The sequence below is a fragment of the Nothobranchius furzeri genome, chromosome 12, assembly GCF_043380555.1.
Source record: "Nothobranchius furzeri strain GRZ-AD chromosome 12, NfurGRZ-RIMD1, whole genome shotgun sequence".
Taxonomy (NCBI): Eukaryota; Metazoa; Chordata; class Actinopteri; order Cyprinodontiformes; family Nothobranchiidae; genus Nothobranchius; species Nothobranchius furzeri.
The window spans coordinates 34,401,440-34,429,182 of NC_091752.1; the positions used below are offsets into that span (position 1 = coordinate 34,401,440).

The 27,743-nt window shown below is 40.8% G+C and overlaps 1 protein-coding gene and 1 long non-coding RNA gene across 2 annotated transcripts in view; both read left to right on the plus strand.

Annotated features, from left to right (window-relative positions):
* The window catches only part of LOC107376025 (protocadherin-15), a 383,296-nt gene extending 376,867 nt beyond the window's left edge, over nt 1–6,429 (plus strand). Inside the window, exons 35-39 of the mRNA XM_070542556.1 lie at nt 359–397; nt 561–634; nt 3,341–3,449; nt 3,618–5,473; nt 6,304–6,429. Coding sequence (XP_070398657.1) covers nt 359–397; nt 561–634; nt 3,341–3,449; nt 3,618–5,453 — 2,058 coding nt within the window. The 3' untranslated portion in view covers nt 5,454–5,473; nt 6,304–6,429. The remainder of the gene's footprint in view (nt 1–358; nt 398–560; nt 635–3,340; nt 3,450–3,617; nt 5,474–6,303) is intronic.
* A 20,013-nt stretch (nt 6,430–26,442) lies between these two features.
* Nucleotides 26,443–27,154, plus strand: LOC139062114 (uncharacterized). The gene is made up of 3 exons (XR_011515696.1): nt 26,443–26,551; nt 26,793–26,897; nt 27,074–27,154. It is a non-coding gene; the product is annotated as an uncharacterized lncRNA (long non-coding RNA).
* Nucleotides 27,155–27,743: the final 589 nt, after the last annotated feature.

The window sequence follows — 27,743 nt, forward strand, 5'->3', positions numbered from 1 at the left end:
AAAATGTAGAAAAAACATTTTGAAAATGTCTTAATCAGGCTCTATTGTAAAACATTACTACTGTTCTCCGTATCATGGGTCATCTGAACTGTTGATGTGTGGTTGATATACCTGAAGAGAAGATGTTTTTGTCTCTGTTGCTTGTTTAGCATCTTCCCTGTTCTACTTTCTTTGTTTCCATCACTATTGCATCGGTCTTTTTACCTTTATCCTTCATATCATAAACCAAGAATGACGCATACAGAAAATCAGAGTTTGGATTAGAAACAAAATGCTGAGGTCTTCATATCCTTGCATCTTTCCTGACTACCCTTTCCTTTCATTACCTTCCCCCTCTTCTGTACTAACCTTTGGGCAGCAACAGCAGCTGCTGAGGCCATCTCTTCTGAGACCTGAGGTAGAAGTACTTCTGTCTTTTTCCTTGTTCCCTGAGATTGTGGTCATTCTCCTTGTATTCTCACTCTGTTTGCTGCTGCTACTAGTCTCCTTTGTTTTGAATTTTTTTTTTGTTCTGTAAAAAAGTGCTGAGTAATATATTTGTCTTCCATTTTGAAATGCAGGAACTCTCAGTGGAGTCCGGTATCGACCCGGGTCAGGATTACTACTCACAGGACTACTATAATTATGATCAAGGGTGAGAATACAGACACTTACATCCTCCGGTAGGAAGGCATAGGCACTGCCTCACTCAACAACTTTAAAACTTTCATCCTTATCTGTTTTGACCTCACCTTCATGCTGATATATTTTGAGAGGAGAGATCAAAACAGTTTCAAAGACAGTTTTTTCACATTTTTTCCACTCTGTCATATTTCATACCAACACAGCATTTAACCCTTCAACTCTCACCAAATGAGATCATTTATGCTGCTTTAACACCCGAGCCTTTGAAAGCGTTTCTAAGTTTAATGGATGCAGGGTTTTTGGCTTGCCCATATGGTCTAAAGAGGCTAAAGGTGGAAAACGCATGCAGCTAAAATCTATGCCAGCTGCTGTGAAATTGTTATTCATTAGACACTCTTGCTCTGTTGCAGGTGACTTGCACCACTTTGGGAATTATGTCGCAGGTTTATCAGAAGCTTTAACACCTTACAAGCTTAGATCAAAGCAAAGCACATCTATCTTATGTAAAAACTTTGCTTAGTGAAATTACGGGTGGTAATTTCTACATGAGTTACTCACCTGCTTAATCTTCCATGTCACCTTTACCAATTCTAATTACATGTCTGAATCGCAGTGGACGTTTCAAGAGGTGTCACTACATTTTCAAAGAGATTTTGTAATAGTTATTGTAAAAAGCTGCTACAAGCATTAAGTACCATCTCTGTGATGTTTGTACTTCTGATCGGGATTTTTGTATTTAAAACGAGAGACACCTTTACCTGGTGGTTAAACTTTTAATCTGGCATTCAGTAGACTGTGTGTACTCAATGTTCAAAAGGTGGCGCACACATAAATTACCACTAACCTTTTTCCTTTAGGTGCCTTCATTTCTCTCTATCATCGCAAACATGTCAAATATGCTTCTCAAATGTATCAAAGGGTAGCAAGTGTGGATCTTCTACACCAATGATGAAAACCCAACTGGTGAAAACAAATAAAAGGTTTTTTAAAATAATCAGATGAATTATTATGATGGATTAAAGGAACATTATATCGAAATTCTTCAGTAAAATAGTCACAAAACAGTCTAATGTCTCAATCATGTTAGAAGAAAATTGATTTCATTCTGAGGCGTTATCAGTTTCTCTCCTTTATATAAAAAACGAAGGACGTAGTCACTGTTTACTATCAGAGAGTCTGTGCCGAGCTAATGCTGCAGCATTCAACACCAGCAGGCAAAAAGCTCCAGAGTTGTTTAAATAACCAAAGATAGTAAAGAATAGCAACCCCGAGGTTGTTTCTTGTGACCCTAAGAAGACACGGCATGTTTTTGTTTTACTCCATCGGGTGAACCAGGCTAGAGGCTAACGTTGAGCTAATGATGCTAGCAGTGACTTAGAAAAAATAGTCTGCTTTAACACGATCTCTAGCTACTTTCAATCACAGTAAATTGTGTTTGAAGTAAATAGTTACTCGTAGTGTTTTACTTCCTTTACCTCATTGACTGGCAGCTGTTTCCTGATCAGAAAAGCTCTTCGCTGCCAGCGTTTTTCAGAGTTTTCAGTTTTTTTAAGAGTCACAGAAAGTTGCGGTCTATGATGTCAACGCCAAAACTTCTAAAACAAAATGGAGACTCACCTCTTCAATCAGGAAGAATCCGCATGTTATCCTTCTTTCATAATCCGTTGTCGAACTGTGATCAGCAGAAGCTTTTCTGATTCGCGCCTCAGTTTTTTTTTACAGCAGCGGCCCAAAACATTCTCCTAACACATGGATTTTCTGCTTCCTGATCACGTGACGTGTGAGGTATGCGGATGAAGATCGGCTTTAGAGCTGGAATGTTTGTTTACATGGTGTGGGGGCTCGTTCCGACGCCCATTCAGTAAAAAATGTATTCGGTTTTATTTAAAACGACGACTTTTGGCGTCAATTGCAGTTAATGAGTTAATGAGTCATTCAGAACTATAACAGCAATGTGGCAAACAACCACACTTCCTCAAGAGTGCTAACATCAGAAATGTATTTATCTACTTATCAACTTGCTGTGTGTGTCTCGTCTTTGTTTGTCATATAGAATCTTCCGGTGCTGATCCGTAATTGTCTACAGGCACGAAACTCACTGAATGGCAGTGTGAAAGTAAAAGTTTGCTCTGAAAATTTTACTGCAGTAACCAAATGTGTCCACAGGATGTCAGTCGTACTTCATTCTTACATGTTGCACCTTTAATAAAAAATATCCGTCAGAAAACTAAATAGAATCGGGACTAGAATGGAGTGTAATGGGTGTCTTTTTGTTTCTTTTAGCAACATTAAAATTACCTCAACTACTTTAATCCCATTATAATTTGTATCAAAATAACTTTTGGGTCAGATTTGTTCATTTGTCATATTTTAGTAAAGGCATCAAGATCAATATTCCATTTTAAAACGGTACACATTTATAAGTCAAAAAAAGTGACTATTGATCAAGTGTGTGCTGTGGTTGTTTGTTATTCTTGGCTCAGTGACAGATTATTTATGTCTCTCCCCCACACTGACTCCTTAAGTACATTAAGTCTAAAAATAGATCCTTTTAATGACATGGTGTTTGTTTTTTGTCTGTGGCCATTTGTTTTACAGACTGGAACTCTGTGTTCTGATGTAATTTGCTCCATGGGGATGGTTGAAAACAAAACAGTTGTCCAATTTAAAGGAGTTCTGCATGTTAGAACCTGATTCTGTTTTGTGTGTTTCTCAGGTACAACTTCCCCCAGTATGGCAGCCGAAGAAGGCTGATACCTCCCATGTATGATGAATATGGAGAAGTTATCATGGAGGATGATGGGTATTACTACGCTGGCCCTGAGGTACTACCTTTCATTCGATGGGATTTCTTTTATTACCATTATAATGGCAAGAATGTTCTCTAATAGGCTGTAAATGTCCAGCTTATTATTGAAACAGAGCCCTGTGTAACATTCCAGCAGCCTGACTGTCATTGCAAAAGGTTGCTAAATAAATTATGACTGTCTTAGGGCCGAGGCAGAGGTCGTGGTGGCATGAGAGGTAGAGGTGCACCGAAGAGGGTTGCTTTTAGGGACATGCCGCCAGAGGAGGAAATTGAACAAGCTGAGCCAGCACAAGAAGGTGAGCCTTCCAAGGCCGCCAAGAAACTGAAGTCTGTCATGAAACTCAGCAAATTCCTGGCTGCAAGCAAGGGAGGAGAGCCACCATCTGACGCTGGTCCTTCTGGATTATCTCCGTGGAATAAAGCCAAGATGCTCAAGATGTTTGGCGCTGGTAAGAAGGACAAGGATTATGCTAAACTGATGTCAGCTCGTCGCATTGACAGCCAGGAGAGTCTCACTGACAGCCCAGCAGCTATGGGTCCAATAGACAGCAAGTCCGATGCTCGTAGCCGGCTTAGCAAAGTTTTAAAGAGAATTAACATCAGCAACAAGTTGCGGCTCAGGAGGAAGTCACAGGGCAGCGTGAGTCAGAGCTCAGTCGCAGAGAGCGAGAGAGATGAGGAGACCTCACAAGCAGCCAGTGAAGATGAAAGGAAATCTAAAGTGTCTATTAGTGTGACTGAGAGTGAGCCTGAAGAACGTGCAAGTGAGGAGAGAGATTCTGATGAGGAAGCTTCAGAGAAAAGCAGCGTTGACAAAGATCATCTCGTAGTCGATTTAGACAGGGACGATACAAACGAGAGCACCGTAGACTCAGAGGAAGAGCCCGATGAACCCGAGGATTCTGACGAGGAAAGTAAGTCCAAATCTGAGGAGGAGGAAACAGAGAAGGGGTCAGTCAGTGAGAAGGAATCAGGTACAGAGGGCGAGTCCGACTCAGAGAAGGACTCAGACTCAGAGAAAGAATCGGTCACAGAAAAGGAGTCAGAAACTGAGAAAGAGTCAGACTCCGAAGAAGAGTCCAGATCTGAGAAGGAAACAGAATCAGGAACAGGGACAGCAACGGAAAAAGAGTCAGAAACAGAGAAAGACTCTGATGAAGAGTCTGAGGAGGAAGAAACTACAGAGAGCTCTAGAGAAAGCGGCTCCTCTGCACGTTCTTCTGTCAGATCATCAGCCACTGAAGCCAGCAGGGGGAGCAGTGTCTCTGGTTCTGGTGGTAGTGTCAGTGGGACTGGCAGCAGAAGTAAGAGCGGTAGCATTAGCAGTGCTGCATCCCTATCTGGCTCCAGCGTTAGATCATCGCAGAGAACCAGATCGTCACAATTGACCTCCGGGAAGTCCAGCGAAGATCAGAGCGAGGCTGAGTCAGGAACCGGGACAGCCAGCGACGCAGAGTCAGTGTCAGGAAGTGAACGTTCTTCATCTCGTGGGTCCAGCAAGAAAACACAGTCAGGTTCAGAGAGAAGCGAGAGGTCCTCGACTCGTAGTCAGGTGACAGACCAGAGCGAAGGGAGTTCAGCAGGTTCCCGGTCCACCAACTGGAGTCGGCAATCCAGAAAGTCACTCCTGAGCCGTGGCTCAGAGGGAACAATCACAGAGGAAAGTGAAGAAGAGGAGGAGGAGGAGGAAGAATCTGAATCAACTCATGAAAGCAAAGACTCTGCCAGCGAGATGAGTGATGACTCATTATCCAGGAGGTCCAGTGTGGCGTCTGGAGACCCTGGGCCTTCTGCCTCATACAGCGGACAAGCTTACAGCACAGAGATAAGAAGCACCTCTGACGAGACATATGGAGGACTGTCCCCCATCACTGAGGTGGACGAGGATGCCATCTCTTCTGACAAATCTTCAGTCAGTGGCTCTGCATCAAGGAGTGGCAGAGCATCAAAAGGCTCAGATGAAACTGAGGAAACATCAGATGGTGATTCAGAGTCTGAAGGGAACTCCACATCCTTCTAGGGAGATATTGACCCTGTGAAGTAAGAGTGAATAAAATCAATTACCTTTGCATGGGAGTGAAAAAATACTGCTTGCATCTACAGACTGTTTCAAATGTCCACTTTTTTTCTCATTTTCCTGTTCAGTGAAAAAGCGTTGCAGTTTTCGCCTGCAAATTATCTGAATCTCACTCTTCCTTACATCTTTGACTTTTTCCTCTCTTTGATGTTTTCTGTGTGCTTTGTCATGCATTTGAATTTGTTCAGCTATATAGTCGTACTTCCACTGAGACCCTGTGTGTTTGTCCTGAGTTTTTGCCTTTGATGTTAACATTTGACCAAAAACAATGCTTTTTTTTCCACTGTAAATTTATTTAGAGCTTAAGCGAAGGTACTAGTAATGCTTAAGTGTGAATAAACATGTAGTATGTGACAAAATGTTCTGATTTGGCTGATGAATAGTTGGATTTTTTTCCCAGTATACTTTAAAATCAAACATTAGTAGATAAAATAATTTCGGTTGAAAAGTAGAAATTGAACTCAATCAAAAATGATAGATTTATAACCAAATGTCTGCATAAATAAGAAGACATTAACCATTCAGGATTTCAGACTAACTCCAATTTGGATTTTAAAGATTATCTTAATGAAGTATTAAAATAAAAATAAACATTAGAGGTTTATTGAGTTTGTTTCGTAAGAATTCATGGAAGTAGACCCCAGAAAATATCAAAGCTTCAAGCGAGAAAACAGAATATTGGGTCGACTAAAGTTTGTTTGTTTTTAAAGCAGCTTTTATTTAGCAGAGAGCTGCGCACTCTGTGAAAATTGTGTAAATGTTGACATTGACCTTCTTCTTCCTTGTTTCACAGTCCGGGAGAAAGAAGCGGATAAAACTTACGGTAGATCGGGAGAATGAGACCAGTTCCACCGGAGAGGAGAGTTCTACGGAGAGCCAGCGGAACAGACTCCCCAACAGTCACAGCAACATTAACGGGAATGTTTACCTGGCCCAGAACGGCACCATTGTCCGAACCAGGCGGCCTTCTCATTTAAACAACCTGAAGATGGGCTCTCCATGCCGGCTAAGTAAGCATTTTAAAAAACTTGACAAGTTGGGCGTAACTCACGAAGAACCCGCTCCTGTTGGGAACGCTGAGGAGTCAGAAAACAACACGGAAAATGGAAAGGTTACGTGTGTTAATTCCAACAAGGACGTAAACCTCAACACCCTGTCCTCCTGTGGCTCCTTGAGCTCTGTAATTACAGAAGTAAAAGGTTTTGGGTCAAAAATCAACATTACCAAGACCATAATTGACAGAAAAAGCAGCGGAACGTGTATCAGCGAGGAGCAAGAGACTTCTGTCGACAGCCACAAGAACAGTCGGGAAACACTGGAGTCACACAGCGATCACACGATATCGGACGAAGAGGAGCTGTGGATGGGACCCTGGAACAGCCTACACATACCTATGACGAAACTATGACTGGCCATGCTGAAAAACACTTCTTTTATAATTAATTGTTTCAGAAAGTCATTATAAAACATGTGCCTCAGCTGCAAAAGCTCCAATCACTGAGAGGTGATTGCACTCACCTTTTATTTCAAATGTTGAGTTAAAGCTAATGCCTCGTTTACACCGAGTAAGGTAAAGATGTGGTCTGAACTCAGCGCGGCTTCTGCAGAGACCAAGGCCCTGTCCACACGTAGCCGGGGATCTGCCAAAACGTAGATATTTTTCTACGTTTTGGCCTGTCATCCACACGAAAACGGATCTTTTTAAAAACTCCGGCCAAAGTGAAGATATGCGTTTTCTCCGTTTTGGGTGTCTGCGTGTGGACAGACAAAACCAGAGTTTTAAGGTCCGCAACGTCACTTTCCGCGACAAAAAATGCTGACATCACGTGTGCGACCTGTGTTTACACTAGCCGACAGCATGGATGTCCTCAGAGCTGCGCTTGCTTTATCAATTGTCCAAGCGCTTTTTGCTTGTTTGTTTTTGCAAGCGGAGTTACTGCTCCTTGCGGAAGACCACAGACGAAGGACGAGGTTAAGAACGGGGGAAGTACTGCCGCCTACAGGTCTGGCATGTCCTTAACAACGTATTTATCCAGGTACGTGTGGACAGAGTTTTTTTTTAAACGAGGTGGTGTGGATACAAGTTTTTGGAGGGGCGGATATTCGTTTATAAAAAAAACGGCTACGTGTGGACTAGGCCCAAAAGTCCTTGAGTCCAATCAGAGCAGTACTGTCAACTGCAGTGTGGTGTGGATCCATATGCATATTTACACAGGAAGTGAGACATGGCTCAGTATGGTGCATTTGGGGTATTTCAAAATAAAACCCATGCTGCTTTTTCCCCGGCTTTTTTTAAAATTTTTATTAATGACAGCTCACTGTGTATGTTAGGTACCGGTATCTTTCTTATTTCAAAACATGAGGCCATGTAAACCCCCGAGATTTGGTGCTCTCACCGGAGAAAATTTCCAGAGACGTTCTGCACATGAGCCATATTTGTAGTAAATGGCAGTCCTTCCGGAAGCCATGTGGTCTTCAGCTAAATTTGTTCAAGAGCTGGAGGGCCAGATGCTCTTCTAAAATTAAGTTCAAGTATATTGTATCTTAATTTATTAATATTTAAAATGCTGTTGTTTTCCATCTAAAATCTCTTGATTGTTGTTTTAATGTGTTTGGTGAACATAAAGGGGACATGAATTTTGTTGCTAAGCTTCAAAATCCCCCAAATGGGGGGGTGTTAGGGTTGGGGTGCTGGGCGGAAAAGTCTTGTGGTCTAAATGTGGCCCTCGGGCCACCAGTTGAGGTTCACTGCCGAACAAAAATAGGACCGCATCTGTGCCGTACTCGGTGTAAATGAGACGTTACCAACGTTTATCACTGGCAGGGCTACAGTAGTTAAAAGGCAATGAGTGCCTCAAAGACATTTTATGTGAACCATACCTGTAACTATTATTTACATTTTACTGATCATGCAACATTACATAGTTTTTATGTCTTTCCCTTAAGTTTCTGTTTAAGTTTTTTGTTTTAATTATAAAAAATATTCTTTTTGCAGAGTTGTTAAAGATATTTACAGTGAAATGATGATGATAAAAGGCAAAACATGTGATTAAAAGACACTTATTTTCACATTAGCATTTAATGAATCCAGAAAGTCTTTGATGATTTTATGCTGTGATCACTTGGAAATATTTTGGAAAATTTATGAAAAATCTATATGAGATTATTTTTGTCTATTTTGTACCTATCAGAGATGGAGAATCTAGCAGATGATGTTGCAGATATTCTAATATAAACGCTACTGTCAGCGCTGACAGTTGGATCACAGTGTTTTTGTATGAGCATTTGTACTTACAGATGTGGTATTTTGAATCCTTTTACATGATGCAGACTCACTGTTATGTCTTGAGTATGAAAAAATACCAAAAATGTGGTATCACAGTCACCATTAAAGCTCTGATCTATTTTACATTGTTTTGTGAGTTATAATTGCACATATTCATTGGCTCTGGAACGTTGTCCCATGCTAGTTGTATAAAATGTGGAAGCTGTTAGCGTCAGTTCTCAACTCTCATATTTGCATGCATAATTAGGCGCTATTGTAACTAATAATGTTTTTCAGTTTCACATTCGGGTTGGAATTGCAGTAAAAAACTGTAACATTTCAGTTTTGGCACACAGAGTGCCTTTTTCACTTTAAAGAAAAGGCTTGACAGTCCACCAGACATGAGCTTATGGAGAGCTACTAGAAATATGCCAATAAGTGTCAAAAAATTCTGCTACTTTGCCCATTTTGCTCCCTAAACTGTACTTTTATCTGAAAAATCAAACGAAAACGCTAATGGATTCATACCAGTGACGTATATATCTGACTGACAATTCAGCATAAAGACATTTACTAACATATTCTTGCAGGAATTCAAACCGTAAGAATGCTAGTCTCTTTATAGGCTGCTGGTTAGAAGAGAAGAATCTGAACACTCAAGTAAAATAGCTTGAAAAGGTTCCCATAAAATGGGTCAGCAGGGAGGCTGGTTCATTCTACAAGGTCTGTGCCGAGCATGATCTAAGGAAGTCGAAGCGAAACCTCCAGTCACACATTTTAGGAGCTGTTCTGAAGAATCAAGCTTTCACCCAAAAATCTCCAAGATTTAAATGTATTGGTCTTTTTACCAATGTAGATCTAATACCTGCATATGCAAACGTGTATAACTATCCAAAATGCAATCCAATGATGCAAAAAGAACACGATACTTTAAAGTGTCTAAAAATAAAGTTTTGTGTTGTAGAGAAGCCGCCGTTTGTGGCTCAAAACATTTGTAATTTTACATTTAAATTCAAACGTTTAGAGAGTTGGCAAGGTGTGCAAATCATTCCTACCTTCCTCCTTTTGGGATTATATGTAGGTATGTATGTTGATTAGAAGTAATACAATACTTTTATTAAGAGAATAACATTTTCAAAAGTAAGCTGTTAAGTTAGCTGGAGAGTTCATTATTCCACAAACTGTCAAAAACATCTGGGTTTGAGTAAGACTTTACCAACGGATGGCCATTAGGGTCAAAAATCCCTGGGAGTTACATTTTTGAATGAGTTTTTCATCAAATTGTTCAACCTCCAGCAAAATGACAAGCATCAGACTCACTTTCATCACTGGCAATGAGTGAAGAGTTAAATGTGGAACACAAGGTTTACGGATGGTGATACTTTTGTAACTGCTTGTTACAAAACAGTAAATGCATTTTGTCCTTTCAGGCTCACGTAGAAGCAACTTCTGCACATTCCACCTGCATATTTTGTCAACTTGCATAGCTTGGTTCTTTTAAAACACAGAAACAAAGTGTTGTTCTTGTTTTGCTAAAGTTTCTGCTAATTTCAATAGTCATCCTCAGAGCTGTGCCGATGTTGGTGGCGTCACTTCGGTCTCCGTTTATCTCTCTATTTAGATCTGAGGATGACTATAGAAATTAGCCGAAACATGAGCAAAACAAGGTAAAGAACTACCCCTTTTTTGTTGTAAAAGAACCAAGCAATGCATGTAGAAGAAAAGATGGCATCTAATATGTCAGTGCTTGGTTTATGCTTGACTCATGTACATTCCGCTCAGAAATGAGACGCTTGGAAGAAACGTGCATTAGAACTTGCAGCGTTTATTGTTTCCTTCCAATATTCTCCCAGACTGTAGGGGGTGGCATGAGGCTCTACGGCATGCATACAACATTAAACCATAGTAGAAGTAGAAATCAGTGTTATTGACAACATTCTGTCATTGTATCCTCATCTTATCTAACAGCAATTATCAATTCTGTCCATGAATAAAATACTTGCTGCGAATCTTTTTACTCCTCCAATCATGGATGAATAAAAACATTAATATTTTTAGAGTTTTTTCGTGAGGTATTCTTCAAGCTTCACTGTCTCTGCCGCTAGTTATCTTCAGCAGTGGCGGCGCTGTAGACACCGGCGTCCTGACCAATCACAAGCTTGCATTCTCCGTCTCGATGGATGGATGTTTAGAAAAGAGAGCTCGACTATGGCCGTCCTTGCGAGTCTGCCGGAGAGCCTTCAAAAGGACAAATAATGGTGTTGCCTGTCTACGTCCTGACTCAGAGGGAGAGGTATAAATTAGGCTATAGACCCGCTACGTATTTAAGATCCAAATTTCATGGTTACATTTTACGAAGCCGGCAATATTTTTCAACAACCGACCATCATTTTAATCATTTTCAACAACATTTTGATTGATATTTCCAGAGATTAATGGTAAAAACGACATATTGCCGCTTTAGGCCACACTATGCAACTTTTTCATATTTTTACATAATTTTCTCGAGCCAGATTATGCTAAAATGACCCATTACAGAGTTAATGAAATGTCACTCAGACCTCCACTGCCCTCTGTGGCCAGAATACTGCACTTGCAACTTCAGAGTGATGATCTGGTCCCTGTTGGACTAAGTAAAAGTGGAGCTGACATACTTTTTGGTAGTTTCCTTGATTTCCTTTGATTTAGTGATGAACGGCTCCTGTAGACACTAATGAAAGCTGAGGAGACACTTCAAAGTGTTAAAAAGACTAACACACAGCAAGGAGATAAGTTTTACTTTTGGTTTTATGAACAGACACTAGGGGGTGCTAAAAGCAAGCCAAAACTGCATAGTAACACAAAACTTTACTTCTCTGCTCTAGAACATTGAGCCAAATATTATTGTAAAAATGTATGTCTTTACGGGATTATGTCCAGTTGCTTTTTGCTATTTAATTGCAGCAAAATAAATGAGTTATCCACTCTAATGAATGTTAAGCTTTAGCAAACTTGAATCTCAGTGTCCACAAATTGTGTATATTTCTGATTAGCTTGTGTTCTTATGGTTGAAAGGTATGTATTTATGTATTTATTTCATTCACATTAATAAGCAGATCTAAAGTGATCATTTGCAGAGAACTATCACATTTTTAACTGAAATAAAAAAAAACATTCCTAATAGCTCATGAAAACAGAATAAGTATGCCAGAAAATGTCCAGTGTAATATTTATAGGAGATTATAATAGCTTTTAAAACTTCAAGATCCTCATCTGCAATAAATAAAAACTGAAAATGTTTTACTGAACGCATCTGTCATGTGGCCAGCAAAAGATTAATCGTCATCATGTTGGTAAATATTTGGGAGGCTGATGATGGATTTTCCTGATTAATTTCCTCCACCTTGTAACAATGTTGACTTTTTATCACCACCTTCATCAGACTAAAAATGTGATGCTGAGTAGTTCATTACTCGTAAAACTCTTGAAAATAATTCATCTTTTAAATGTTTCCTCTGTATTTGATGCTAATGTTGCTAATATTAGCACAACAGAAGCCTAAACTAACACACACACACACACACACACACGCACATTCACAGAGCGCCTTCAGTTAGAATTTAACTCAAAGCAACAATCCGACTCAGCGAAGCCTTGCAGCTGCGTGCAGATAAAATAAAAGCAGATGATATCCTGTAGCACTTTTGTTTTTTCAAAGCATGACTAGTTGAGGTTGTGATGATGCAACACACACATTTAAAATACCCTCATTTGTTGTCATTAAAATGTTATTGCCACGAGCAATCTTGGCTTTACAGTAAAGATATGTTAAAAGCTGCATTATCAACTAATCACAGGAAGGCTGAGCAGTTTTTCTGTACCCCTGTAGCGTATAATCTTCACCTCGGGGTTGATTTAAATGTATTTATACATCCTCAAAAACAGCTTCAGCCACAGTCTGTTAATGTGGAGTCATTTTCTGCAGCAGTAATTCTGTAATAGACCTGTGGAGGTAAATCATGAAACATAAATACTGCTGTGCTTCACAGAGATTCATAAACCTCCAAAGATTTTATGGATAGACATTATTCACTTTCTGGGGAGCCCGCTAAGTAAGTCACGCCTTAAAGGCACTGAAGAAATCTACATCAGGGTCGTGCCCTGTCTTTATAATGGCAGCCTCCTCATTGTAACTGGCCTTTGTAGCTGTCCAGTATAACCTGTTGTTTAATCACTGCCAAAATACATCCATTGAGCCTCTATGGAACAAATTCATGTTTGACAAGAAATGCATCACTGCAGCATGTTGCTGCTGCTCGTATTTAGTTTTCTACATTCATTTACTTTGAATGTAAGAAAAATTGGGAACAACTTCACAGAAATGCGTCAATTTTAAACCACCTGGTGATCAGTTATTGAAAGTGAATGTAAAACAGGGTCCAGAGGCTCATTAGGAGTTAAAATTCAGATTGTTCTTTTTCTCAAATCCACTAGAGTCAAATTAGCCTGATATGTGATAACCTGGAAGGTGAATAATGATGCCCTCTGAGGCTGAAACGAGTATGTATCACACCATCTGATATTTGAAAGCACCGAGTTTGAATCTGAAAATTTTAAGAGTAGTCTAACATGCTATCTGCATCTACTGCTATTAACGCTAATATTTAAATGTGTGGAACACTGTTCAATCAATAAATTTGCAGTGGTCTCTAGTAGGAACCTAGTATGTATGTCGATGGTAGGAACGAATGCCTTGTAAGTCATACTCTGGGGAAAAAGCCCAGAAGTGCCTAGATCAGCACAGAATTCTGCTAGAAGAGAAAGTAGCTTCAGACGACAGGAACAAATACACACATACAGGCGCACAACGACATTGTGACATCATATGTGTAACGTCACAAAATGGCCTCATTTTCAGACCCACAGGTCAAATCCACAGCCAGGTCATCTTACCCTGGCTATGACACAACCTACAATATTTTCCCTCACAGAAGACTGAAAGCCTGACGCCCTGAAAGAGATAATAAAATCAAACAATAACATTCTCTCCTACCAAGGTCCCTTTACAGAGGAACTCATTGAATGAACTCCTCGATTCACAGAAGAAAGAAGATTTTAAAATTAAAGATAATCATTAAATAAACGTTTGTTTGTTGCTACTTATAATAATTATAGGGCGGTGAAATGTTTCATTAATCTGTGCTTAATGATATATGTTTAGCATGTTTACTTGAGGAGGTCATCACCATTTGCACTCACACAAGGACGAAGTAAAGTTAAGTTAAACGCATGACACATGGTTAACCTTTTGCCCAGTTCAGAGACTCCGGATCAAAGAGGGTGTGTCTCTGAGATTCTTGGTAATATTCCTCAAACTTGTCAACTTTTGGTTGGCTATTCAATCATAATTAAACTAGATCACTCTGGTTCCTCTCGAGTTCGAGAGCAAGCTTCAGACCGGTCAGCTGAGCAAAACCTCTTTAACCAGCAAGGATTTTGACACGTCGTCAAAACCTTTTTAAACCTTTTTCGCACCTGGGAAGCTGATGGCAACAAGATAGTTTCCTGCAGAACAAAGCTGATATTGTTACAACTCCTTAAGAGTTATTCCTGAGACGCAAACTAGTTCCAACTGTCGTTACCTGGAAGATCACCCTGGACTGACCTGGCCGTACGAGGAGTTAGTCTACGGACTCTGGTACCGGGGTCTCCGACCCCCATCTGACATCTTGGATCCAAAGGGCGTCTCCGCTTGGGTACGTAGAACACAGTGAGATTGCGTCTAAATGTGGTTTTGATAATAATCTTTTTATAGCTTAAACAAACCAAATTATTTTAAATCCAGAACTCAGCTCTCTGAGATACGGAGATTCTGACTATATTATATTCTCACATAGGTTCCAGACATCACCTTTTAGTTCCATCCACTCACAGAAAATAATAGTTGAACCAATTTGTCAAGTTTTAATTGTTTGTAAAATAAATTCTTACTTTTATAAACCGGACTGTTTCTTGGATCAAAACGAAGTGTGTACAATTCCCTAATGAATAAAGAATCCTAGAATCTTCTGACTAAAACAAATAAAGAGCAGGCAAGGTGATATTCTATATTTGAATAGAGTATCACAGCTTATTGGTCTCAAGTGGTGTTAATAATACAAATAGCTCTTAAAGCAATTTACATAACCCAACATAATATTTATTGACATTACATATGGTAACAGCTAACGTTCTAGGGTACCTCGTAGCCATTAGCGATGGCAGGTTTAAGCTGTTTTTACAGGACCATAACGTTTGCAAAACGGGGTTTGCCGCGGCTCCCTGGGGAGGATTTTGGCATTTTTGACCCTGCACGTCACAGCCCCCCCCCCCCCCCCACATGTGACGTACAGGGTCGCTCATTCAGCGTCAGACGGAAGACACGTTAGACTGATGACATTTATTTTTCAGGACCTTTAGCTTTGATGTGACCTGCTTTTTGTTCTGCTTGACGCCCCGCTCAGCCAGGGTTTTCACCACTCTGTCGAACAGCTGGTTGTCTCTCACCGTCCCCGTAAAAAGGCGACTAATCTGTTCGTCCGCTCACACGGCCAAAAGCTCCATGGTCTCCGCGTCCGTCCAGTTTGCCATGTTGTAGGTGGTTGGAAGATACTAGTGAGAGGCCATGTTTATCTGTGTTCATATCCCTTTCACTAGATCAGGGTAAATCTGTGGTGCTTCTGTTGTTAGATCTGACGGCAGCCTTTGACACAGTCGACCACGCGATTCTACTCGATCGCTTGGAACGATGGGTTGGGATCAAAGGGTCTGCTCTGGATTGGTTTAGATCATATCTCCACAACAGGACATTCTGTGTTAAACTGGGTGATGTTTTTTCTTCTTGGGAGGGGCTCCGCTGGGGGGTCCCTCAGGGATCAATCCTTTGTCCTCTTTTGTTTGCCATTTATCTGCTACCTCTGGGGTCAATATTTTGTAAACATGGCCTATCATTCCATCTCTATGCTGACGATTGCCAGATTTACTCTCCATTGTGTCAGGAGAAAGGTCACTCTATCCAGTCCTTTGTGTCCTGTATTAACGAGGTGAAGTCTTGGCTAATGGCCAACTATCTGCATCTGAATACCATACCATACCATACCATTTTATTTATAAAGCGCATTCAACATGGCATTACAACCAGACAAGGCGCTGTACATTAAAAGATTACAGTTAATTAACACGTTCAGAATGACATTTAAAGCATAGTTTATAAGAAAAAAATGAAAACAAGAAAATACTCGAACTAACAGTCGTAAAACACTAAAAACACAAAGGAATGTGAAACAACAGATAAAAACATATGAAAGAACCACAGTAATACAGATGTTAATTATTGTGCATTCTATTGTAGAAAGAATGCAGATGTCGAAAGTGGTCCATGATTATGTATTATATGCAAGGTTGAAGTAGTGAGTTTTCATGCGAGATTTAAAAATGCTAATTGTTGGTGCTTGCCTCACTAGTAGTGGTAATGCATTCCACAGCTTGGGAGCACAGACAGAGAAAGCCCTTTCTCCACGGCTTTTCAGACGTGCGTTTGGAAGAGCTAGGAGGAGCTTATCCTCAGACCTGAGAGCACGAGGCGGATTGTAGTAATGGACGAGTTGACACAGATATGGAGGAGCTTGACTGTTCAGGGATTTATAAGTGAGCAGCATGATTTTGAAATTGATCCTGAGATGAACGGGCAACCAGTGGAGAGATTTTAGAATTGGTGTAATGTGCTGTCTTCTGTCAACTCCAGTCAGGAACCTAGCTGCTGAATTCTGGACTAGCTGAAGTCTAGATTGAGCTGCTTTACTGATGCCGTATAAGCAGGAGTTGGAGTAATCCAGCCGTGAAGTGATGAAAGTGTGGACTACTGATTTGAGAAGACGGACACTCAGGATGTGCTTAAGTTTAGAGATACGCCTGAGGTGGTAAAAACATGATTTAACTGTGTTATTGACCTGAGCATCCATCTTCAGAGCCTGGTCTATTTTAACTCCAAGGTTGGAAATTACAGTGGAGACATTAGGTGAGAGATAGTTGAGGTCAGGTTGATGAGTAGCCGGAATGCTGTGAGGATTAAAAACGATTACTTCTGTTTTGGAGTCATTCAGATGGAGGAAGTTATCAGCAAGCCAAAGCTTAACATTATCGATACAATCAGACAGAACTTGCATTGATTGAGTTGGCTTGAATGAAAAGTAGATCTGACAGTCATCAGCGTAAAGATGGTATGAGACAGCGTGCCTTCTGAAAATGGCTCCTAAGGGCAGTATATAGAGGTTAAATAGTAACGGGCCGAGTATTGAACCTTGTGGGACACCCCAACGGAGTGGTTGTGACTCGGATGAACAGCCATCCAACATGACTCTAGCGGACCTGTTATAAAAGTATGACCTGAACCAATCTAGGGCTGAACCAGAAATGCCAGCCCAAGTCTGAAGTCTGGTGATCAAGATGTTATGATCGATCGTGTCAAATGCTGCTGATAGATCCAAAAGTAGCAGAACCACATGGAAACCTGAATCTAAAGCGAGAAAAATGTCATTAAACACCCGAACATGAGCAGTTTCAGTGCTGTGCTGTTTTCTGAAACCAGACTGAAAAATGTCCATTACCTGATTGTCATTTAGATGTGTCAGCATCTGTTCATACACTATTTTCTCAAGGACCTTAGATAAAAACGGTAGTTTGGAAATTGGTCGGAGATTAGAGTAATCAGTGGGGTCGAGACCAGGTTTTTTCAAGATTGGCTGAAGAACGGCGTGTTTAAAGGCAGAAGGAACTTCAGCCAATGTCAAGCTACTATTTAAGATGTCTAGCACATTATGGCTAATGAAAGGAAAAACCTCTTTCAGGAGACGAGGGGGATAACATCTTCTGGGGAGCCAGACGGTTTCATGGCAGCAACAGTTTTTTCTAGATAGGGCAGAGAGATGGGCTGAAAGCTTTGAAGTTGCACATGAGGGGGAATGACTGAATCAGGAACATGGTTGGTTTGGTGAATCTGAGCTCTGATTACACTAATCTTATTTAAGAAAAACTGCAGGATTTGGTTACACAAGTCAGCAGACGCAGAGGAAAATAGTTTTGTAACTGGTGAAAGCACTGCATTCATAGTTTTATATAACACACCTTGATTATTAGAATTAGCCGTTACGATGCTTGCAAAAAATCGATTTCTTGCGCCTCTGACTGCTCTTTGGTACTGAGACCACGCCTCTCTCATGGATTCAAAGGATACAGTAAGCCTGTCTTTTATCCATTTTCGTTCCAGTCTTCTGGCATGTTGTCTCATGGAACGAGTTTGCTCATTCAGCCATGGGTCAGGTCGGGATGTATTTCGCCTTGATTTTAATGGAGCGACAATATCCAAAGCAGCCAGACAGGATGAATCAAGCGCATGAAGTAATCCCTCAACAACAGTAAATTCATCAGTAGATTGAAATGGAGCTGAATTCAAAGCAAGAATAGCAGCAAAATGTGCAGCAGTATTGGGTCCGATTGTTCGAGAGAAGCTGGGACGGAAACACTCAACACGAGAGGCAGAGTCTAAGTTCATATTAAACACAACTGGTGAGTGATCAGAAAAAGTTGCAGGTAGAATGCCAAGATCACTAATTTGCAGCCCATGACAAAAAATCAGGTCTAGTGTGTGTGTATGACCATGAGTGGGTCCATTAACACGTTGGGACATGCTAAATGAGTCAATAAGATCTAAGAAATCCTTTACCAAAGGTTTGTCAGGACAGCAGACATGAATATTAAAATCACCCAGCAAGAGTATTTTTCCATATCTGCAGGAGACGTCTGCCAGGAAGTTTGCAAATTCATTAAGAAAATCCTTGTTATAGGGTGGTGGACGGTAAATGAGTGCACATAACAATGGAGGGGAACGTCCCAATTCAAACAAACTTAATTCAAAAGACAATGGAGTTGATTGATGGGTAATCGGTGTGCAGACAAGATCTGATTTGAATATAGTCAATAGACCTCCACCCCGGCGCTGTGCTCTTGGAATGTTAATGAAGGAGCATCCAGGAGGTAACATTTCAACAATAGCAGCTGAATCTCCAGGGGTTAACCATGATTCAGTGGCGCATAGAACAGACAAGCTATTGTTCAGGAAGAATTCCTTCAGAATAAAAGTTTTATTTCCAACCGATCTGGCATTGATCAGTGCAAAGCGAGTCGACTGCTTTCCCGATGGAAGAGAAAGTCCGGCTCCATCAAATCTTGCAATATACTGTAGGTTGGCCAGATTTATTCCCCGCTGATTGTGCCGTCCAAAACGAGAGCGGCGAAAACGAGAGCGGGAGGGCAACCCGGTGGAACCCAAAGAAACAACAGGCACCAAGCACCCACCTTGAGCATCAGGGGAACTCCGAAAGCACCGCTCCTTTCCCCATACGCAGTAATCTGATGTGATTAGGCGATCTCCACATCTCCCCCGATTGTGTGCCGCAAGCTGGTCAGCAGCGGTCGGCCGCCGGATCATCCTCGGTTCCGAAGCACGCATACAGCGCTTGGCTCCGTGAGCTCCCAGCTGGAGAATCATCCCCACATCCCACGCACTCGCGCAGCTCTCAGCTCCGTGAGCTCCCAACTGGCCGGTCATCCACACCTCAGACACATCCATGTAACATTCAGCTCCATGTCCTCCCGGTAGCAGCGAGATCAGCTCGACTCGATTGAGATGCCGATGGATCCGGGACATCACAGTCACGGAGCAGCGCTCCGATATGGCTTCGCCACGCCGGATCCTTCGGAGCTGAACAAAGAAGCCGCCTCGTTTCCCCCGCTTCTTTTTCCACGGTCTCCGGGGCAGCGGCAAACCGACGGGCAGCACAAGCCCGGAAGCTGGGCTAACGTCAGTCTCCAGCGGCGGTGGGAAAGCGTGGAGCAACACAGGCTCTGCAGCTGGGTTCGCGTCAGTCTCCAGCGGCGGTGGAAAAAGGTGTCCCGCATTAGAGTTCTGAAAATCATCCATTCTAGAGCGGATCGAGAGCAGGAAGTCCCGATCATACACCAGCAGAGAATCGGCACTGCATATGGAAAAAATACAAGAATACAATAGAAAAACAAAAAAGGTTGGGAGCTGAGCAGACACGCAGCCGGTCATGGGCGCCATCTTGGACATCCAATGATATGGAATGAGGGAAAGACAGAGCTCATTGCTTTTCACCCCAACTGCAGGAATGTGGGTCGTTATGTTGATCTTGGCCCTCTTTCTCCCTACTCAAAACCAGTAGACCCTTTTACTGTTTGTAAACAATATGACATCAGCGAGAATGCACGCACAGCTTGGCAAAAGAGAATGGCGTTGTTTCAGGCTTTATCAAGCTGCGCTGCGGGGTTATCACCGGCAAATCTTGAATGTTATATTATTAAACTCACTTTAACGAATGGCAACAGACTCCCGGATCCCTGTGGCATTACGGAATGGGTGGAAAATGTAGGTGCGTGGCCAGATATCCAGTGGCCCGATATATATACGTTTTTAGTGGAGAGGCCCAGTAAGTACACACATGAGAAGCTACGGGCATACAAATCGTTATGTGCATACAACTATGTTGTCTGTGGCCACGTACAGAAAGTAAAATATCACGACATAGACTCTGAGTTTTGCGTCTTGAAGGCAGAAGTCCTTCCTAGCCAAAGACAAGGACACAAGACTGCTATGTACGAGGCTTGAGTCATAGTAAACAAACCAGAGAACTACGTCTTCACAGCCAACTGTGAGTATAGCAAGTCCGACCGTCCGCGTGGTTAAGGTTGGTTTATACTTCACGCGTCCGCGAGGTGTGCACGGCTCCGCGTGGAAAAGTTGCATCATTTTGCGTCATTTTAACAACCACACCCCTCCACCGCGCCTCCGCATGGCCCAAAATTTACGCAACGTGCACCTAGGAAATTTTCTAAAGCTTGGTTTATGCTTGACGCATTTACTTTCCGCTTGGTGATGCGGCTCGCGGATGGAACACGCTTCACAACTCGCAGCGTTTATGGTTCATGCGGCTTGTCTCTGCGGTGAGCCAATATTCTCCCAAACTGAACGGGGCAGCATGGAGCTCTACGGCATGCATCCAACACTACACCATAGTAGAAGTAGAAATGACTGTTTACAACATGGCATTCCAGCATTTTTTAACAGCGTCCTCGTCTTTTCCGACAGTGCGAGCTATTTCTCTCCAAGAATTATTAACATGTTGATCACGGTGATCTCTGAGAGCTGAATCATACAAATGTCTGTATTTACGAACCTCTGCCATACTAGTTCTTGCCGGTCCACCATGTTTTTCCGCGTCCGCGTGGTTAGAAAATTTCCTAGGTGCGCGTTGCGGAAATTTTGGGCCGTGCGGAGGCGCGATGGAGGGGCGTGGTTGTTAAAATTATGCAAAATGACGCAACTTTTCCGCACGGAGCCGTGCACACCTCGCGGACGCATCAAGCATAAACCAACCTTAACCACGCGGACGGTCGGACGCGGAAAAACATGGCGGACCGGCAAGAACTAGTATGGCAGAGGTTCGTAAATACAGACATTTGTATGATTCAGCTCTCAAAGATCACCGTGATCAACATGTTGTTAATAATTCTTGGAGAGAAATAGCTCGCACTGTCTGAAAAGACGAGGACGCTGTTAAAAAAATCCTGGAATGCCATGTTGTAAACAACAGTAATTTTTACTTCTACTAAGGTGTAGTGTTGGATGCATGCCGTGGAGCTCCATGCTGCCCCCTATAGTTTGGGAGAATATTGGCTCACCGCAGAGACAAGCCGCATGAACCATAAACGCTGCGAGTTGTGAAGCGCGTTCCATCCGCGAGCCGCATCACCAAGCGGTAAGTGAATGCGTCAAGCACAAACCAAGCTTTAAGCTCCCACACAGTCTCGGCTCAGATTCACACCGGACGATCCAGTGCTTTCGCACACATCAGATCCAGCTGCACCTGAATATTCAGACCATTCCTTTTGCCCTCTGGAATGCCGCCACTTCCTCGTTTTTCTTCGAGGCTCCTGTCATTGTTCCTAGATTAACTACCTGTTATCTCCCATCACTAGCACTTGTGCGTTTGGATCTTGTCACACGCTACAGCCCTCCTCACTGCTCACCATGTTGAGCCAAGGTGAGGAGTCTGAAAAGATCTGTCAGAATTTTCTAATCCTACAGTTTCACCATCTATTTTCTATCAGTAGCTAATGCAGGAGAAATGTGTAGGACACTATTTTCATGCTCAGCCTGCATGTTAAACTAAGAGTGATCGATTATAATCATAAATAACATTAAAAGGGTTTCTCAGTGATCCACACAAAATGAAAGCCATACTGAGTTTGTTCTGAAGGTTTTAAAAGGTTTTAAAATGAAACAACGCTTCTATTTATTTTGAAATTATTTTCTCTATCTTGCAACTCTGCTGATATTTGCTCTAGAATCATACAGAAACACAGATTTTATTGCCAAGAACAGGAGGAGTAGCGAGATGACGCAAGATCAAATATTTCTGAGAGAACGGGACTTTACCCGCTGAGGGAACGTGTTTCCCCGCTACAGGTGAACACTGCTGTCATTACAAGTTCTCCAGCCAGCCCTGGAAGTCTCACCTATATGTCAAGTCTATTTAGGATATCCTGGCCTACAGCAGGCAATATGGTAATCAACCTATGAGTCATTCTAAAGGAGATTATCGCAAATCCCCAACAGAGGAAGGAGGAAACTCCTCATAATGCCTATCCGTCACCATTGCTTATTGCATGCTCAGACCTGGAGGGTTGTACCCTTCATTTCCTTTAAAGCCTGACTCCAAAACAAAATGAACTATTTCCCTAGTATTTCAGAAGGAAAATCCTCTTGAGGATGTGAATACATATGCACATGCTCACAAAAATAAAGAGGAAATGTGTTTTGGAGGCACACAGCAGAGCTGCTGGTGAAATAAGAGCCCATGACAAGCTTCCACTGTGTCATTATGTTTGTCGCTCAGTGAACTCTGACTTCCTACCAGCTGAATTAGATCAGATACACCCTGCAGCCGGCACGGGGACAGATGGGGATTGTTCAGTGCTACCAGGAGGACCGGGGCTGGTAGCAGGTTGGTTATTTCAGCAGAGCTGTATGAGAGAAAGCTGAGCAATAGTGCTATCAAACATAGGCTGCACCATCTGGTGTTGAGGCCATTTCTTTTGAAAAACAGCAAAAGTGTGAATCAAGAGTCTTTGATGCTTTTTTGCTTTGATGTTCAGTTTTTCCCCTTTCTTTCATTTGAATGTAAACAAGATTCATTTTGGCAAGTTTCCTGGTTCTGGTCTGATTTCACACAAGATATAGGAAGCTGAGAGAGCTGTTTTTTCTGAGCTTTAGGGGACAGGACACACACAAAAGCTCGAGATGTAAACTTGAGCAGCCCCAATGAGAATAATGAAGTCTTCACTCCGATCCTTGTGTTTTTATTTGTTGCATTGCAGGATAATTTTAACCTTTAAAGGCCATCTTCTAACAAGCTTCAGACAAGCGGCGTGCAGGAGGCTTCAAAAGTTCACAGCTTGTTTCATTTGGAAACGCTGACCTGAACGTTTTCTTTCAGGATTTATGTTTGTAATTGTATTTTTGAGGTAGAAATATACAGTTTTCTTAATATATTTATATTTTCCCCAAGTATTCCCAAATTTAAAATGTCCATATTACAAGTGTAAAAATGTCTCAGTTGCTCTACAAACCTTCAGGCATTATATTCAATCATTGGTCAAAATTATTTGGAAAAGTTCTGCAAATCTAACCTCTGCAAAGCTGCAATACCAAGCATCCCTGCTTTCAAAAAGCCATGAATATAAGTGATACAACAGCCCCCGGTGGCTTCACTTCCTGTTTGAAAGGAGGCTGCGTTTTAAACAAGATGCATTAAGAGGATCCGTTTTCTAACTATCCTCTCAAAATGAGCAGTAGAAACAAAGTCTTTATTGCATCAGTGTCAAACTGTGTCAGAGCTGAGATGCTTCTCAGCATGAGTCTTTTTGGTGTCAGTGCTTTAGTTTTTACACATTTTTATGTTATTTATTGTTTTTAATGTTTTTCATTTCTGTGAAGCACTTTGGTCAGTTTTATCCTATTGTAAGGTGCTATATAAATAAAGCTGCCTTGCCTTCTCCACTTATGATGTCGTTGCATTAGAAGTGCCCTGAACTTATTTGATCAATGCTTAATTCATCAAAGTTTCCACAGCGGCCAAAAGTTGATTAACTGCACTCAGGCATTATTCAAAAGTACAAGGTCCCCCGAAGGCCACACACAGTTTATTCAGTCATTATTCTGCAGCCAATCACCTGTTTGGATTACACACAATTTGTTTACATTTCAACAGACAAACTGCTCACATCCAGCTCAGTATGGGAAACTAAACCCTACTTCACACTGGAAGCATCAGCAGCGCGGAACGGCAGTGGAATGTCACTGCTTCAGATAGAATCCATTACAGTCTATGAGGCGGTTTGAAACCAGCCGTGATGCGGCAATTTTCAGGCGTGTCACTGAATCAGCTCACCGTGCCGCTACTGAGAGAGTCGGATTCTATTTTTGCAGCGTGACGCTTTTGGGACTCATCAGTTTCCACAGTTAACATTGGGCTAGACAGGAAATCAGTTTCAGTGTAAAACCCCAGGGATTTTCAAAATAAAAGACTAGATTACTATGTGAATATGTGCAATGTAACAGCAATGTGCTGTTTGAGAAGTACAGGTAACACTTTACAATATGGACCCCTTTATTAAGGTTACTTAGTGCATTATTAGGCAATATAAACTATTTTAAAAAGTATGTGATGCATTGCTAAGCAGACCCCCCCCCCCCAGCATGTTTATTACTGCTCATTAAAGGGACCCTTTGTTTATTAATGCTCATTGATGCACTAAGTAATGTTAATAAAGCAACAAATTGTTTATTAATGCTTAATGATCCACTAAGTAATGTTAATAAAGTGGCCATTTGTTTATTAATGCTCATAAAAGAAACCCTGTGTTAATTAATGCCTAATAATGCACTAAATAACGTTAGTAAAGCGATCATGTGTTTATTAATGCTTAATAATGCACAAGGAACATAATAAAGGAACCATTTGTAAATTCATGCTCATTAAAGCAAGCCTTTGTTTATTATTGCTGAATAATGCACTGAGTAGCATTAATAAAGACAGCCATATTGTAAAGTGTTACCAAAATACATAGAAATAATGAATTCAAAGACTGATTTTTGATTAATAAACTTACTGAATTATCTTCCTGTCAGTGATTTCCTGCTGTCACTCACATCTAGTATATGAGCACAACACTCCAAAGCTTCAGAGAAATGATCATTAAAGTTACAAGGACAGAATGTACTTTGAACACATTAGTTTAGAACACACAGACTGCTTGTTTTTAGAAGCTTTTCACTCTGAACAATGTGACAAGAAGAGCAATAACGTCATGATTAGATTTACAGAAGAGAAATAAACTTTTATGTTTAAATAGCACCATTAAAAATAATAAATAAATAAATAGATAGATAGATAGATAGATAGATAGATAGATAGATAGATAGATAGATAGATAGATAGATAGATAGATAGATAGATAGATAGATAGATAGATAGATAGATAGATAGATAGATAGATAGATAGATAGATAGATAGATAGATAGATAGATAGATGGATGGATGGATGGATGGATGAATGAATGAATGAATGAATGAATGAATGAATGAATGAATGAATGAATGAATAAATAAATAAATAAGTAAAAGGAAAAGAGGAATAAATAACTAATGTTTTCCTTGGTAGCATTCTAAACACTCAAACAGCGTTTTAAAATGTGATGAAGCATTTTTCTCACAAGCAAAAATGCTGTTCATGCACAGCCACAAGATGGCGCTGGATACTCACATCTGATCAGCATGAGGATGAGGCGTCTTCATCTTTACAGATTAGAGACGTTAGGGCAGTTAAACTGGTTGGAGATGTTCATGAATCTTAAAGGAGTAGATCAGATTTGATCAAGCAAGCTTAAATATTCTAGTAAATTTCCTGTAGAAGGCACTACTGTGAACAGCCTCAGTTTGGAGAAACTGATTAGTTCTGACTCAGCAGATGAGCTAAAGGTATGGGATTAGATTTGTGCCAATAGTATGGGATTAGATTTGTGCCAATAGGATCAAGAAAAACACTTTGGAGAGCAAACAAATTTTAAGACACTGAGAGAAAAAACCTTGGTTTCAAAAGAAAAACTTACGATCTGAATCAGATTCTTAAAATGATCAAGAAAATCACTGTGACGGTCAAACAAAAATTAAGAAATTGACAGAACAAAAATATTGACTAAAGGAAAAAAACATGTTTCAAAAGTAAAACTTACTATCTGAATAAACTTCTTAAAATGAGTAACAAAGTATGTTTCCTTTTTCTGTTTGCCTCTATGTGTTTTTGTTATCAATTTCCTTAGTTTTGTTCTCTCTGCTCAGAGCTTTGCTCTCACTTCCAGATTTGCACTTACACTGTCTGGCTTTCTCCTTTGCAATCCCTGAGTTTTTGGTTGCAATTCTGACACAACCCTTTCGGGTGGGCGGGACTTCTGAGAAGTCCTCTACCATAGGACAGTGGTTTCTCTTGAGTGACAGTTCAGTGACCTGGAAGTGATGTAGCCTCCAAGACATTTTTTTTCCCCCCACCTGGTCAACACCATGAATTTTGAGCCCCAAACAGGTTATTTCTGCTGTCTGTGGTGTCTACTGAGGATCTAAAGTGAGTATTGATAATATATTTTATCTTTTCTTAGTTCATCTGTAAGTTAAGCCACTTTTTAAGTTGGTTTTAACCAGATGCTAGCTCACTAGCTAGCTGCTAAGCAAGCCATTGTGCTAGCCTCAGGACAATGGACTATTGTTCCAGAGAGACGTATTAAAAACTCATCTTAACATATTCATTACTGGTTTCATGGAATTAATTATTGCAGTTTATGTTAATAAGTTTGCTAATTTTTCAGGAACCTGTGGAACATCAGAGACTTTGCAGCTATTAGAGCTAACCTGTGTACTGCTATTGCTACAGAGGAAGCAGCAGAAAGCTGAGCTAACAGGCTGTTTTGCAGGTAAATACTCTTTTAGTGGAACTGCAGGATTTTTATGGTATAACTCAGACAGAATCTACATGAGCTATTGTGGGAAGACATTTAAACTACATTTACATACAGATACATGTATTTTTTTATTCCATGTTACTTGGACGGGCTAAACAAGTTCATAGTTCTGCCTGCTCCTTTTTCAGTGAAACGAATGGATTTTATGATGTAACTCTGACTGAATAATTATCTAAGTGAGTATGTTTGATAATACATTTCTTTCCAGTATACAGATCTGACATTTGTTTGTCAGAACAAGACAAATCAGATTCAATGTGCTTTCTGTCACGTGCTCTGTATTCTCCATGAAAAGAATGTTATCCAGGACAGATAATCAATAATGAGTTAAATACATGCTTTTAATTAATTTTTACATAAAATCTATATTTTTGTCTAAAAGCTATTTTTTTTTATTTATTCTTTCTTTTCAGATTGAAAACTGCTGCATTGCATTACAATGGAAGTGCTACACAGCCACATGCATCAACTGCAGCTGGTGAGCTAAGACACACCATAGTGTACACAAAGTACACTGCAGACAAGGGATGTAAGAAAATATCAATATGACAATATATCGCGATGTATTTTCCCAGTAATATTGTATCGATATTCTCGAACTCTGTCTCTAAAATATCGATATGGCAATATATCGTGATATTTTTTCCTGAGATATTACATCCATTTTCAAAAGCAGTGTATCTAATTTTTGGAAGAATTTACATGCAAACATTTGTGTATTTTCTTTGTTTTTGGTGCATTTTAAATGTGGCCCGCTGGTTGGCAGCAGTGTGCATTGGGTTTTGTTTCCACCATTGA